This window comes from Semicossyphus pulcher, unplaced genomic scaffold (assembly GCF_022749685.1).
Source record: "Semicossyphus pulcher isolate SPU_LCO1_2020_fin unplaced genomic scaffold, fSemPul1.0.p SCAF_20, whole genome shotgun sequence".
NCBI classification, from domain to species: Eukaryota; Metazoa; Chordata; class Actinopteri; order Labriformes; family Labridae; genus Semicossyphus; species Semicossyphus pulcher.
In genome coordinates, this window is record NW_027211694.1 from 8,392,326 (window position 1) to 8,408,935 (window position 16,610).

The 16,610-nt window shown below is 44.0% G+C and overlaps 1 protein-coding gene across 3 annotated transcripts in view; it reads right to left on the reverse strand.

Moving 5' to 3' along the window:
• sema3aa (sema domain, immunoglobulin domain (Ig), short basic domain, secreted, (semaphorin) 3Aa) overlaps positions 1-15,407 on the reverse strand; it is a 36,501-nt gene extending 21,094 nt beyond the window's left edge. For 2 of the 3 annotated variants that reach the window (XM_069670755.1, XM_069670752.1), the window contains exon 1: positions 14,856-15,406. In XM_069670755.1, coding sequence (XP_069526856.1) covers positions 14,856-14,961 — 106 coding nt within the window. In that variant the 5' untranslated portion in view covers positions 14,962-15,406. Of the gene's footprint in view, positions 1-14,855 lie in introns of all 3 variants that reach the window. The other variant, XM_069670754.1, reaches the window with a different exon arrangement.
• Between the last annotated feature and the right edge of the window lie 1,203 nt (positions 15,408-16,610).

Sequence of the window (16,610 nt, forward strand, 5' to 3'; positions counted from 1 at the left end):
GAGAACAAAAACAATGAAGAGGAATCGGGTCGTCGCATTAGCAGCAGCTCTTTTACTTATCTTTATTCTAGTCCTGTTGTAATTGGTCTCTACCAAAACACCAAAACAAATTCCTTGTACGTGTAAACCTACTTGGTTTCTGATTCCACACCAAATTGCAACCTTGAAAAAACGAGTCTGGGTTCATGAGATAAATGTCAGTGACCGCCAGGATTAGCTTCTCCTCTGCCATCGTTGTTGACAAAGTTTTCATCGGAAGTCCCGCCCCTTCTTGATTTTGATTGGTCAGCGAGGGAGAAGTGGCATTGACGAGCGCGAGGGTGTTGAAACTGAGAGCGCTGTGAGTGCAGCACTTTTGAAGCTTAGCGCTGTAAATGCTGAAACGGCGTTGGTGGACACAGGCCCTTATTCATCGTGTCAGCAAATGATCGAGTTAGCAAGAAATGTCAAACATACTGTAGTTCCAGTTTTATATTATTATAATATGAATATATAAATTTGATATATTAATTACTGGGTATCTTGGGTGTGAGAGATTTTAACAATTCCTGACATCCTGAAAAAGCAAATAATTAAGCTATTTAAATAAGTAAGCTGTAAATGAAACGTGAAGCTTCAGCCCTCATTAAAGCCGCATTAAAATCCCCTCCATTATTACTACTGTATATAAAGACACTTCATTAGTCATCTAATTACTGCATACTTCTCTTATGAGGAGCCCATGTTGAACAAACGCCCATAGAAACACCTCTGTATAATAATAATTAAGAACAAAACAATGGAGCACTTTTAGCTAATTAAACAGCAGCTTTCACGATTAATGTGCAATTTTTTTTCCTCTTAAATATACAGACTCACATTTGTTGTGCTATTAAATGAATATAAATTGAATTAACCCCTGCTGAACCATCTGCTTGTGCTTGATCAACTGGATACATAACATGTGCTTCATATTTGCACCACAGGTAAAGTCCTCGAATGCATCAGCCTCACTTTCACACTGCATCATCCATCATCATCACTGTCACCACAGAGCACAGACACACACAGGCACAATAAAGCAAGCTACACACAGACTCGTACAGTATACACTGTATGTTTTATATATTTACACACAGGCACATGCACACAGTCCGGCGGATTGTGATCTCCCTGCTCTCCACCACAAAGCTCTGATTGACGGGCTGCTATAGGAGCCATCTGCGCCCACTCGCAGTGTGTAAGATCTTGGACATCTGTGTCTACATAAAAGAGGGGATTGATGGAGGAAGTGGTGTGTCAACCGCGTCTGTGTATCGAGTACCAGTGGGGTGGAGGAGGACCGTGAGAGGGAGCGGTCGTCACCTAATAAAGACGGTTGCAGCTCATCTGCGTCACTTGGATTTGGAAGGCCGGGGAAACGGAGCGGGCGGGTCGGTGGGTGGGTGGGATGCGGGCATGAATGGAGGTCTGTGGATGTGTGTTTGTGTAAGAATTTGTAGCCACAGATGGGTTGAGCGTATGTGTGTGGGTTTCAGCGTGTGTGTAGGTATCTTTTTTTCTACGATGGCCATTCCATACACAACACCCCCCTTGCAATCACATTATTACACACTTACGATAGCACGCAATGCTACGACACTCCAACTATGATGATCGTATCATGTGGCGGCCAATCAGATAGCAGCTTCAATCAGACGTGGCATTGCAGAGTCAGGAAGTGGAAGTAAGGAAATGCGATTTCCAGTCGACAGAACGCCAGAGGAGGTCTTCTTATGTTTCAACGATGAAGTAACGGAAAAGAAATGGATGTGGCAGAAAGCCAAGGAAGGCTGGGAAACGGAAAAATAAATACTTTAGGGATTTATTAAAGGTTAAAAAAATAAATAGAAAGGGAAGAATTTTGGGAAAATATAAAACAGATTCTCCTCTCGTCTTCGCCGCCATCTTGGATTGACTGTCAGCCTCTTTCATCTTAAAAGTTACAGAACAAAGCTGAATCCAGGAGCCGTGGAACGCGCTCCAAAAAGGCAGCCTGCGAGGTCCGTCACGAAAGGTTTACCCCAGATGGGCCGGGGAAGAAAAACACACACGCATATTTCAACACGTGGCGGCCTCTGACAAAGACAAGGTGGCCTGCACGAACAAATATACACACACACACACATAGAGAGAGAGAGAGTGAGGGTTTATCTGAGCTGGGATCTACTGCGGTTTGGAGAATTGGAGGAACTGGGCGTGAGCACCTCAGGACCTCCAACCTAAACACAGACACGGTCGCTTGGAAAGGAGAGCGAGGGCAGATAAAGCAACACATTTAGCGAACATGTGAACACAATAACACACGCACACACAGGGGAAGCAGGTTCAACATGAACACGCCGCGCTCTGCTTTTAAAATGCAAACAAGCACACGCCCTTTAACTGACATGCATATTATATTCATATTGACCTAAATGTTTACACGGCATCAATTCTGCCTGAACACACACACACACACACAAGCGTGCGCGCACACACACTTCTTCCCAGACTAAGTTGTAATCCAATCAGTATTTCTGCTTATGCAGCATGAACTCGCGGAACAGCGAGCAAACTCAGCAGCTTCCACCTCGAACACACTCCCTTGCCCCGGACCCCGCGACACACACACTTAAACACACCTCCGCTCCTGTACGTGTGTTTGTGTGTGTGTGTGTGTGTGTGTGTGCGCAACCACAGGACACATTTAAACATATAAACTTGTGTGCATTCCACTCGCTTCACACACACGTGGCTACACACACTCCGCTTCCCACTTCCATCCCACTTTCTCGTGTTACACACATCCTATGTCTGCTCTTTTTCACTCACACATTAAAACACACACACCCATGCAAAGAGAAGCACACACACCGACACACGCAAATATGCAGAAACATGCGCACCCAGAGATGTATTGTGAAATCATTCCCTTTAAATTTGTCGTTAACATATATTTAAGGCTTCGGCGTTCATATGCTAAACATGCTAATCAACAATAAACTACATGTTGTCATTTTAGAATACGCTCCACGCACAAAAACACACCCTGTATATTCAAGGACGGCCCTCGAAAACGGGCAAAAACAAGCAATTCATTCAAATAAATTATCATTCGCCACACTCCATTATGGAAAATAACCTGCCTCTTGTCTTAAAAAGCACAGAGCTACATTCAAAATTCAAGTGCAATTGTCTGTCGAGTGCTCTTCACTCCCCCATTCTCCGAGCAGGCAGGCGTTTTTACCCGCCTACACGCCACGCAATAGCGGAATAATGAAACGGCGTGAAAGAAAGGCGACAGGGCATTAAATTATGTTTATCTGAATGTGTGTCCGCGCCGCTCTGCGACTGACGCGGAACATAAAAGCCCGACAGAGGAAAACACTTGACTGAGATTCAACACATGGGTAATATTCCATTAAAAATAAAGAGTGTCTCTCTTGTTTCATATAGGCGGAGCGGGGTTTAATATGTACAAATGTGTTTGAGTGACACATTTTGCTTGCTAATTTCCTCTTGTTGACACAGCTTCTTTGGCTCCAGCTGTTGGCAGAAGGTGCGTGACTCCGACCCTACAGGTGTGTTTTTGTGGTTTGTCAGAGTGTGTAAGTCTGTGTTTTACTAAAAGAGCTACTTCACTGACAAGCAGGAAGACAGTCTGAAAAGAAAATGGCAGCTTTAAAGGGACTGGCGCAGAGAATTACACATGTTTATCTTTTAAACACAAGGCTAGCTTTAGAGAAGCAAAGACACACTGTACTATAATACATCCAGCGGTTTGGTTTTGGCACGTCACTCGCTCTCTCTCTCCCACTGCCTTTCGGAAGCTTGCTTTTTTCTCCGTGTGTGGCGCAGTGTTTCTCTCGTGATGGCCTCGGCCACAAAACACAGGTGTTAGGAGGGTAAAAAAAAGAAGCAAAGGCTTGAGTGCCGCCTCATGGAAATTTGCAGAGAGCTTTGCTTAACAAAGTGTTCAAATATTATCCTAAGCTCAAGGATATCCACACATGCCTCAAAAGTTCACCTCGCTCCCTCCCTCTCTTTCTCTCTCCGTCTTTCTGAGCACAGTAGCAGGTGTGGGCTGGTTTCCATGGTGACTGTCTGTATAACACAACCTGGGCCATTGGGTTTCTCGTTCAGGTGCAGCTGAGTGACAGCTCAGACAGGAGATGTGTCGCCTTAAGAGGAGCTCCCATGTGAACAAAGTGTGGTGGTGATTTTTTATTCCAACTCTAAACATGTGAGAAGTTTAAAGCCGTAAAGATGAGTGCTCCAGCTCTTCTAAATAAAAGAGAACCTTAATTTACTGTGTTTTAAAGGGGACCTCTTTAAGCTTTGCAATCAATTTTCTATTATTCTAATGTCTTTTTGAATCATGTTGGTAAAGTTTGTTTCGTTTTAAAAATTGTATACATAATTTAATTTAACTATTTCCCGGAGTCTCTCCTTCCTCCTGAAACAAACAAGCCGTTTTGCCATTTAAAGGTCAGACCTTAAAAGGCCACTTCAGGTCAATGATTCGCAACGCAACAGAATTGTTTCAGAATGTTGCAGAGAAAATTGCAGCGGTGTGAACTGGTTCGTTGCAGAGCGTCTGACGCCGTTGCCTGGAGTTGCAAAACATTTGACTTGTCAAATCTCCAAATGCAGTTTTAGAATGGAATGATGTAGCTATTTCACTTCAGCCAATCAGGAAACAGCATAAACTGGCGTCGGCACTCTGGCGCTGCAGTAGCCAAAGACGGCTCCAGATGCTCTCTTTCCTGACTCTCCGTCTTTGCCGTTTATTAAAGCTCCTGTGAGGAGTTTTTCACTGTTTGTGAAACAGACTGAAATCAATTCTGATGACTCTATATGAGCTACATAATCAAACCAGACCATCAGCGACAAGACTGATTATTTCTATATAGTTGTTTTGAATACCTGAAACTGCTGGCGGGGGGGGTAGGTGTCAGACGAAGCGATTAACTGCACGCTGTCTTTGTTTACATTTTCTAGGGCAAAAATTTAAAGTGAGTGATACATATGACTGTTAAAGATTTTTTTTTGTTAAAAACTACATCTTAAGCATGTACAGGACAAAATCAGCAAAGAGATAAGAGGTACGGCTTTGTCCACAGGGGGCGCCAAAATCAACACAAAACCTGTTCCTCACAGGAGCTTTAATCAGTGTTACAGCTGACATTGCGAGCGTGTCACTGTCACTGTCATCCATTTCTTTTTATAACAATAACAGAAATCCTGCTAATTAATTCATGTAACCCAGGCCGAATACTAACGTTATAGTATTAACGCAGAAGTAGTGGGGCATGTCAGTGTGTCGTTGCTATGGAGACCGTCAGCTGCGTCTGTGCGCGTTGCTTTGATGTGGCCCGGTTTTAGAACATTTCCGATCAGATGTCGAGGGATTCTTCTGGCAGTTGCATCCAGTCTCATTGCGATTCATTGATCTGAAGTGGCCTTTAGCCACGATTGGCTGACAGTATATGGAGTGACCGTGCGGCCCCTCCCCTACGTGTCCGATCCCTCGTGGGGGAGCGGGCGCACAGCACTGTCACTCCAAAGTTGTAGCAAACATAGCTGCTCTAGGATTGGTTATTCAGCCTTATATGTACAAGACAGAATCGTTGAAATCTTGACATCGACTTGACTACAAGCTAGTGCGAGAAGGCAGCCTGAGGTGAATGACAATTGGTCGATTTCATCGAAAGCAAGGTTCTACGTAGAAACCTGCAGCTGTTCTGAACGGCCCATTTCAGAGGCGACCTTTTTAAAAATGTCATTCTGGAAAAACACGGAATTATGCAGTTTTCACTTTTTCACTGGGAACAATAAACACCCAAAAATGGGAAACCCTTGCAAAATATGAGAATTTAAAGGACATGGCCCCTTTAAGAGGAGCTCCCATGTGTTGGTGATTTTTTATTACAACACTACGTATGTGAGAAGTTTAAAGCCATAAAGATGAGTGCTCTAGCTCTTCAAAATAAAAGAGAACCTTAATTTTCTGTCTTAACCAACGTGACTCATAGCCATAATATATAGTCAAGTACCGTGTCTTATGGGGCACTTTAATACCATATTCTGCCCTGTGAATATGAGCATGCTAAACCATAGGATATGTATCAGAAGGAAGACCTGACCACATCCCAAACCGCACAGAATCTATATGTGTAGTCTAAGTATGTGTTGAATTTCATACAGCACCATTCATTTCGCTCAGCCTCAAAATGCTAGACTTCCTCGTCACCGCATCGCATTCCTGTTTTCCCTCGAAAGAAGAAACGCAGGGAGCGAGAGGAGGGAGGAGAAAAGCAGAGAAAGCAGCCGAATGAAAGCAAAAGTGGACAGGGAAAAAAAAAAATAACGCACTAAACACAGAAACAAACGCGGTTTAATGTGGAACCGTTTCATTAGTGTGTGTCTCCGACTGTCAATGGACGGCTGGACCACAGGGAGACCACAGACGGCTCGAGGCCCGCCGCAGAGAGCCCACTCACTCCACATGTAACCAGGCTGCTCTCTTCTGCGTCTTCTTACTTTTAAAGAAAACACACACACACACTTGCAAACACTAACATTCACTTTTGTATGCAAATAGAGTCAGCGAAAGACAGACTTGCTTGAATATGTACAAGCGGGCAAAATGTGACACAAATCACAGTATCACTCCTCTGCAAAGCTGCGCAGAGAGACAGAAGACGGTGCTAGCTTAATGCGAGAGGCAGTTTGATGGATGGACTCCGAGAGGAACCAGGCTGTGGTTAGCGTGGTCATGTCTGGAGCCACTGCCTGTTAGTGCAGCCTGTCAGCGTGTACCGTGGAGCTGAATGTCAGCTCTGCCATTGTATTAGGAATTAATGAGGCAAGGGGGCTACAGATCCGAACGTGTCCCGGGCAAAGTGATGCGACAGAGCACAAATCCACAGCGGTGGAGGCACATTTCAGCCCTCACGCTCGTTATTTACAGATCCGGTGGAAGAAAATGAGGCTTTGTGTAATGAATAAACAGTGTCTGCTTTTTATGGTGTGCTGGAAAATGCTGGGAAATGATAATCATTAAAATCCAAGGTGGTGAAAGAAGGAAAGATTTATGTTTCCCCCCAATGGTGCAATGTAAAATACGTTTTAGCTTAATTGTTCTCAAATGTGACTCATTATATCTTACGCTGCCTTTGACATTTATGACAGAGAGAGAGGAATAACAAGTCCAAGGGAAAGGGAGCATTTTAAATTGAGCTTAAACTTTGACATTATAAGGGAGAGTTTAAAACAGCATGTGCACATCCTCTGCAAAAAAACCATTACAAACTCAACCCCCTTGTCTTCGCCTGTGCGTCCGTCTCCCGTCTATCAGTCCCTCAAGCCCGTCTTTCTGCAGAGATGTCCCCCTCATTTGTAACACGACTCTGCTCGGGACTGAACGGTGCACCATTTCTCCATCTGACTGACGAGACTTAGCAGGTGGCGGGGACCCATTCATACCCGCGCTCCAGCAATCTGCGCCACGCTGTAACCCAAGCCTTCATCCCAAACACAGATGCAAAAGAAACAGGAGATTTTTTTTTCCTGCCTGCATGTCCGAACAGCACTTATGTACACACAAGGAAAAAAATGCATGTGTGCAGACTCATTAATCACTACATCTTATTTTGGCTCAGAGGAGCACACCGCCAGATTGTATTTGATAATCATTTGTGTTCTTATTTTTTAGGAACTCTGGGGCCGCTCGAAAACACACAGGAATTACAGATGCATGCATTCAAGAAGGCCGTAAAACTCACAAACTAAACCAGCTTATTTTAACGATGGAGAAATGATAGTATACTGTAAGTGCTACTATTGCGTTCCTGTATTAGCTTAAATTACACACAATAAAGATAAGTTAGCTTAGCATAAAACTGTCTAACTGACTATTTATTTAGTCTTAGTCTTTAGACTGCTTATTACCGTAAATCCTCAAATAACAGCCGGCTATAAATATAAAGAACCGGGGGTCGTGGTGCGCCGGACAAATAAAGGCCGGCCCCAAACGCAGGCCGGGAAAAAAGAGAGGAAGCGGTGAGGAATTTCAACATTGATCCGAAAAGAGTCAGGCACAGCAAGGGCGAGCTGCTGTTAGCCGACAAGAGCAGAGCACGGCTACCTGGAGGTGGAAGGAAGAAAGTTAGCTTGGAGCTCCAGACGAGGCTTTCAGACTTTTTTACTCAGTGTGGGACAAACATAACCGAGCGCAACCAGAGCGGATCATAGAACAAAGAGGCTTCATACTAAAATATGACCACATGTACAGAGGGAACATAAGCCTGGTACCTTCTGCAGCTGAGGTAAATAAAGGCCCCGCCCTCTATTTGAGAAGTAACGGTAGTTTTAGTCACATTTTAGTCTTTTTTATACTTTAAAGTTTTAGTCTAATTTTAGTTGACAAATACTCAAAACATTTTGGTCCAGTTTTAGTCAATAAAAAGTCATCACATTTCAACACAATCAGCCTGACACAGGTTTAATCTGCTGTAAAGTCCTTTCGTCCATCCTTACATTAAATGTTTCCTGACGATGTTCTGCATGGGAGATATAGATCCTCAGCTGAGGTTATATGTGTATATGGAAACTTCTGGAACATAACGTTTCGCATGTAAAGCCGCAGAACGAAGCCGTGCAGTTACAGGAGGACATACACACATTCCTCTCTTGCCTTATTTGCAGCAGCAGTGTTGTTTTTTACTAGTGATGCACGATATTATCGGCATGATATCGGCAGATATGTCATTTGTCTGCCGATATTTTCCACTGATAAAACGCTTTAATTCTGCCTAAATGCTCAACAATTCCCAAAAATCCTTTAGGCACGCGTGCATGTATCGAAATCGGCAATTGGCAAAAAGGGTTGGAAAATATCGATCAGATATTGGCAAAAAATCCAATATCGTGCACCCCTAGTTTTTACCGTTACATTTTTTTATATATTCACCATAGCTTGTCATTTAAACAGTCTATTATGAAAACAAAACATTTGTGTCGTCAGAGTTTGTACTATCAATTACCTATTTTTAGCTCGTCATTGTCTGGAAAAACGATTGTTGACATATTTCCGTCATAATTTTCGTTAACGAAATTAACGCTGCTCTGATAAGCAACCGAATGTGTCATAGTATGCAAGTGAGTTTTCCTCGACTTCACAAACTGCTTTTTCTCCTGCAAGTGCATCTGAGTCATGGCGCAATTATTTGCAAAGCAATGAGTGGCAACACAAATATGCACTTGCACACACCTAATTGCACCAGCTTACAACTTGTGTGATGACTTGTCAGCTTACAAAACAGTGCGGTCAGGTATATGAGTCAGGGTAAGGAAATGTAACATAATGGGGGCATAGTATAAAAGTCCACTGCCATAACAATGGCTTATGCTGTTGGAATGTGGCTGTGTGGGAGCAAAGGATGAGGGTAGTTTATTCAGCGTGTGTGTCCAAAAAGAGTTGAAATACGCAAAAGATATGTATCAACAGAGCTGCAATCAAAGAGACGGGAAAAGGAGACCAGCATAGAGAAAAATGCACACACACACACACACACACACAGACGCACACACACACACACAGCCAATTTGAAGATTGTACTTAGGGTCTGCGGTGTTGTGGTTCCTTGAGATGCGACCGAGCCGCAGAAGAGGCAGGAAAAGGGGAGGGTTAGGAAGAAAAGAACGATGAGAAACAGAAAGAGAAATGGAGGCAGACATCTCCAAAAAAGTTGGCGCGTTGGGGAGAACACCTTATAATTATCTACATCCGCTCTGTCAGGCCGAGCCCGCAGAACGGACGAATACAACACAGAGAAGAAGAGAGGGAGAGACTCATTCACATATAAAAGAATGAATGATAAGCAAACACATACATACAAACACCCACAAAAAGGTTGTTAACGCCCACACACAAACACACATGGATGCACTCACACAGGCGGGCTTATTATGGGGCCCGAGTCCAGACTGCGTTGAGTGCGGTTCCACACCATGTGTCTATTTTGAAGGGTTGTAAGCCAATTCCAGATTCCCTGTCTCTTTCTCAGTCTCGCTGCCTCCGTCTAACTCCTCAGTTCCACCCTTCCATCCAGCCAGCGTGGGGCGGCTGCCGTGGCATTAAGAGGTCATGCAGTCGGCTCCATAATTACCCACGCTGAGGGTAATTATCAGGTTGTTTAACGAGGCCTTTTAAGTTTTAAAGAGACGCTTTGCTGGCTCCTTTTTAGGCATCACAATAGAGTTAAGTTTAGTCACTGATCTCCTAAACTGTGTGTGCATTTAATCTGTGCTGTAGTGCATCGGTTGACCTTTAGGGGTCAGTGTTCCTCCTGATTGTTTACAAATTGCTGCATGGATTGTGTTCAGGAATGTGTAGGCGTGCATTGATCCAAGGGAGTGTATCATTGTTTTATCCTTGCAATGCATATAGCTCTGCGTAAGCTAGCCTCTGCCGAAATGATACTTTAACTTGGACTTGAGTTTCACCTTACATCTCCTTCTCCTTACGTGACTAGCCAAGGCGAGGACAGTGAGAGCTATTCTAGTCTCAAGGAGAAGAGAAAATCATTAACTCCTGTGATCATACTTCTGTCCCCATGAAGCCACATCCTTCCAGCTGAATGTCTAACTGACCCCAGAGGGAAATCATTTACTCTGCACTTGCTGCGCCAGCCGTCCCACGAGGGGTCATTTTCTCTACCTGCCGCCATTTCTCAGTCGTTCCAACTCTCAAAGTGCTCACTCTGCAGTCGTTTGAATGTCCTTTCCACCAGGAGAGAATCACTTTTATTTTCTGAGTCCCTCCGGGGGGTGTCATCAGCGCTCATTTAAGACTGATTTCGCAGGAGCCTGCTCACTTGCTCTGTGTTCATTTGACTTTCCTTCTTGTTTCCGGGACTGTCCTACACCTGGGTGTCAGTCTCTTTCGCTCGATGCTTGTTCGACTGTCCTTCCCAGGAGGATTCCTCCTTGTCGTTTATCTGACTTAATTACTATGCCGGCTTCTCAGAGAGAGAAAGGGGATGAGCGACACTTCACTTAACGACCAGCCTCTCTTCCTTCTGCGGCGTCTGCTGTATGTCTGCCAGCTTTTCCTTCATTAAAAGCAAATCTCCTCCCCTCCACAGATGCCCCCACCGTGTCTCCATCCCTCCCTCCCCTACATCCACCACAGTGTGGGTGTTGACTGAGAATCGTCCCCCTGATGGGCATCAAAAGAGCCATCACCAAACACCTGTGGGGCCAAGACAAAAAGCACACAATTCACTCAGATGCCTTTAGACTACAAATGTTATGATACCCTATTTTCGTTCCCGATACTGATACCGATATCTAGACTTGAGTTTCGGCCGATATAAAGTACCCCTGATACTAATATGATAAAATAAATCTATATAATATTGTTGGAAAAACACTGATTGCTGACTTTTGAAAGCTTTGACTAACATTATCCTCTCTTGCTCGCCCTACACTGTGTTGTTTGTCTATTGTCACATGATAATTGACCTGAAACCAGCTGATTTTTTGGGGCTAATTGGGTATCGTATCAGATCAGTGCATTCACAAGGATACTCTCTGATAGCTGATACTTTTAGGCAGTATCTGTGGCCGATATTGGTACTGGTATTGGTCACACGATATTGATACCAATACCAAGACTTGTGTAATGCTCTGTCTAACATCTGATTCTCTCCTGGAAATGCACTGTATATGGTTTTTTTGTCATGTGATAATTGACCTGAAACCAGGTGATTTTTTGGGGCTAATTGAGTATAGTGTCAGATCAGTACATTGACAACCATACTCGCAGATACATGATACTTTCAAGGCAGTATCTGTAACTGATATTGGTTCTGGTATTGGTCACAAGAGACCGATACCGATTACGATACCTAGATTTGTGTATTGCTTTGACTAACATCTCATTCTCTCCTGGCATTGCACTGTTTATTTTTTGTTATTGTCGCATGATAATTGACCTGAAACCAGCTGTTTTTTGGGGGCTAATTGTATATGGTATCAGATCGATGCACTGACACGTATACTCGCCGATACCTGATATTTTTAAGGCAGTATCTGTGGCCGATATTAGTACTGATATCGGTTGCACAATATCGATACCGACTCTGATACCTAGACTTGTGTATTGTTTGACTAACATCTCATTCTCTTCTTGCACTGCACTGTTTATGTTTGAAACCACATGATACTGATGATACCTGCCACACGATACCAATACTGATATCGGTATTGGAACAACTGTACTTTACACCCCATTTACACTCACTCAGTGATAAGTACATACTCATAGAAGAACACAAGCTAACAGCAGGTGATCACATCTTTATATATAAATATTGATTCAAAAGTAGAATTAAATATTAGATTTTTTGGGGGCAGTATTAGTGGTCGATACCGATACTGATATCGGTATTGGAACAACTCTACACCGCATTTAAAGATTACACACTCAAACAACAGCACAAGCGAACAGCAGTTGGCGATCACATCTATATAGAAATACTGATTCAAAAGCACAATTAAATAAGGCAAATGTTTTGGGCCAGTATCAGTGGCCGATACTGATATCGGCCGCACCATACCGATACTGATATCGGTATTGGAACAGCTCTGCTTTACAGCTCATGTACACTCACACAACGATGCACACAGCGAGAGCTAACAGCAGTTGGCGTTTTCGCACATTAAAAGAAACACTGATTCAACAGCACAACAAAATATGCCCGATTTTGTGACTTCATGCCTACGCGCACGGCCACACGCACAAAACCAGGTGTCTAATTATATGAGTGCACGCCAGACCTGACACATTCTTGCCTCGCTAAAACACACACAAACCCAACACACCGAGACACCACTTACAGTCTAAGGGGAGGAAATCACAAGAGAGGGTGTTGAGTCCTCACACCAAGGCTTGGCAAGAACATTCACACACACACACACACACACACGCACATATAAACAACGAGGCTTTGATGTACTTTTAGCAAAAATAACTGTACATCCACAAAAGTACATCTCTCATGACAGCATGTTTCCCAGCAGACCTGCTCTGTCGGTTTGACGATCCACATCCATCACTCGCACAGTCGCTCAATACAGGCTTTGATGCCTGATGACATATCTCTTGTCTAGTATTGTTGTCAGCAACGTGTTCTCTTGTCAGACTGAACAGCGGAGAGGATCACAAAAGGGGGCAGGAGGGAACTGTATTCACATTCTTTAAACAGATGGCTGTGTAAAGGAGGGATGACATTTTCCCATCATGCCTAGAGGCTCCCGTTTCGTGTGAACTGATATAATGGAGCCCAGGGGATGTGTGTCTTGAAGCAGGTAAGTTCAGCCGTGATTCTTTCCAGATATATTCTGTTGGAATGGCAAATATATGTCATCACTTTTTAAGATGATTTGAGAAGCGGAAGCAGATTTAGGTCCCAAGCTTTTTTATTTTAGATCTGCAATATAAGCAATCGCCATAAACACTTTGAAATTGAAAGGGTGATAAAAGAAAATATACTATACCACAATTACAACTTGCACTCCAGCTCAAATATAAAGCATGTCATATAGCAGGCCTCTAAACATAAGTTACGCCAAACGTCAGCTAAAGATAGAACGTAAATTTGAGTGACAAATATCATATTCGCCCCGGCGAGAAGCAAAGAAATCTGATTTTTCCCTCAGCGTAGATTGGAATTATCGTCAGAGCCAAAGCGTTTGGGTGACACACAACCACACGCTCGTGTTTTCGGCTGCGAAACGACGGCGAATCAGCCCGTTCGTAAATTTTCAGAGGGCATGTTTTACGAGAGAGGCAGGACTAAAATAAAGAATCGCGGGGACCACACTCCCAGCCGTATACTTTGGGTCATGTTTTAGGACAAAGAACCACAATAGCCTACCATCACTGACATTAAAGAGGAAGAAGAAAAAAAAAAGCTTCCCAAAATATGCCAAAAATGTTACCAGTTATTTCTAGCTGGAGATGAAAAGTCTGCTATTACGAAGACCCTGATTTAGTGTAGGGTGTGAGAGAGGAGTCGAGACAGAGCGAGAGAGAGAGGGAGGAGGAGAGGAAGAACCGGCGCTCCGCAGTCTCCCCTCAAAATAACACAGAAGGAGAGAGAATAATATGTTTGCTTGTATACGTCAAAAACTTACACGTGTAGGATATAAAAAGACGCAAGAAACTCCCTCTCATTTTCTACCAACTAGCGAGCAAGTAGAATATTTAATGCATGCACATTAAATCAGCACGCATATATAGTTTCCTTTTCAGTAAAAACTCTACAACTGTTGGATCCATTTAGTTTTTAGAGTAATGGGAAGTTGTGGAACCTGCATGGCCCCTTAAAGAAAGGCTCAGTGTCATGACAGAAGCAGAGTTTTTGGGACAGAAGCCATGAAAACAGAGGCTCTACAGGGCACTTAACAGGGGGAAAACTAGCACAGGGGCCAATATATACATTTAACTCCAGGCGAGAGAGCTTTTTCGTCAGCATATGGAACCAATCCGACCAGTGGAAGAAGAATAGGGAATTCTGAGGAGCCAGTACGAGGGTAGGAGCGAGTTAATGAAAGAGAGAGGAATACAGGAGGTTAAGCAGCAGGGAGTTTGATGCTGTGTGCGCTGACCAAGAGAGTGAATAAGAGACACACAGAGGCAGAAATAGATTCAGAGAAATAAAAGAGGACAAAAAAAAAAAAGCATGAAAGAGCACCCACGGGCAAGAAACTAGACAAGCTAGTTAAAAGCAACCACAGCGGTCTCATATAACCTGGAGTCAGGGGAGAGCGGAGAGTGCGCTTACCCTTGTATGACAGCTTTAGCCTGGGTACGTTGTGCTTGGGCTCATCACCTCTTGCCGGCTGCACCGCCCCGCACAGCAGCACTACAATCCCAAACAGGTAATCCATGGTGCTGGAGCGCTGCTGCTGGCCGGCCGGCCTCCAGACCAGGGGGGCACTCACACCCCGACCAGTGCCCCGAGAGATGAGCGTCTCCCGCTGGGGGTACGCCGAGAGTTCCCCCTGAAAGTGGAGGTAAAAATCCGGGTAGTGCTCCCCTTAGAGTGAAGATTGCAGGGGGGGACTTCTGTGGGTGCCGCTCACATGGCTCCCCGTGTGGAGGTCCAGTCTTTATAGTCCCTTTGGTTTATCTCTTCTCCCTCCAGGTGAAGGCTCAGCAGGGCTTCAGGTTGGCTAAAGGGAATAAGAGCCTAAAAAAAAAAGGTAAATCAGATCACTTATCCACAATAGTAAGGCTGTCCTTTTTTCTAGAGACTGTTTTTTTTTTATCTCTTTCTGTCTTCTGGCTTCTTCTCTTTGAGCAGACACTCACAGCAAACCCTCTAATCCTTGTGTGCGGCTCCACCAGACTGCCAGAGAGAGAGAGAGAGAGAAGGAGAGAGAGAGAGGGAGAGAGAGAGAGAGAGAGCTACACCATCCAAGGGAAGAGAGGGGAGGGGAGGGAGAGCAGCTGAGAGAGAGAGAGAGGAGTGCTGGTGAGAGAGAGAGAGAGAGAGAGGGGGGCGGGATGACTGGAGAGCGACGATGAAACCAGTATAGTGGAATGGAAGAATTGTGGATCGTTAGGTTTATATAGTCTTGCGTCTTCCGCACTTATTTCCTGTTTTATTAGTCATCTCATATTAGTCATATTTTTACTGTACTTTCTGTTAGAGGAAGAAGGCGTCCACTGGGTTTAAAGCCCCTGTCAGATGATTCTCAGGTCACCTGAGTGCTGGAAACAAAAGTCAGACACAAGATCGACAAATTGAGCTGATTGATCCCCAAAAAGTTAATTAATAAAGCATCATTTCAATCTTACAGGAGGTTTTGTTTGACTTCTGCCTTCAGGTCTGTGTCAGAAGCTAAAATCCAGAGAGTCAATTTCTCTTTCCTTCATCCAGCAAAACTTCTTTTCCTCATTTCTCTCAATTATTTCAGGGAACCAAGATTATGTCCATCTTTAAGCACGACTCTGTCATCAGTTAAGTTTGTTGTTTAAGTTATATTGTTGTCAAGTCTTCATTTCCTGTCTTACTTTGTCACTTTAGCTGTGTCCCCATTGAGGAGCTGCATCCTTTCGAAGGATGTATTTGCGTCCTAATGTTCCCCGGGTGCATCCTTCACGGCCCAACGTATCCCAAGACTCAATTCAAACGAGATGGCGGACTCTCAAACGGTTAAAGAATACACTTTTAAATGTAAGACAACGAAAGGGGCCTTGAAACAAATTATCTTTAAAACAAAAAGTGCCGGTAGTTATGCTAGCTAGTTAGCCTGAGTTAGGGCTGGAACAGCTGGTGAAGCAAACAGGAAGTCCTCCATTGACCAGGCTGCCTCATTTAAGTTCACCTTTAGTGGTCTTTTTAGCGTCTACACAGGCTACGAATGGCGCATCCTCCATAGACCATGTCCTTTGAAGGATGCGGCCCCCTGGGTTTGGGACACAGCTAACGTCTCTCGTGTCGATCCACTTCTTTCCTTTGTGTGTTTTCCTGCTTGTTTGATTATATGCCCCGCCCTAATTGTTTTCACCCGTACCTGTGCTTGACTACCTT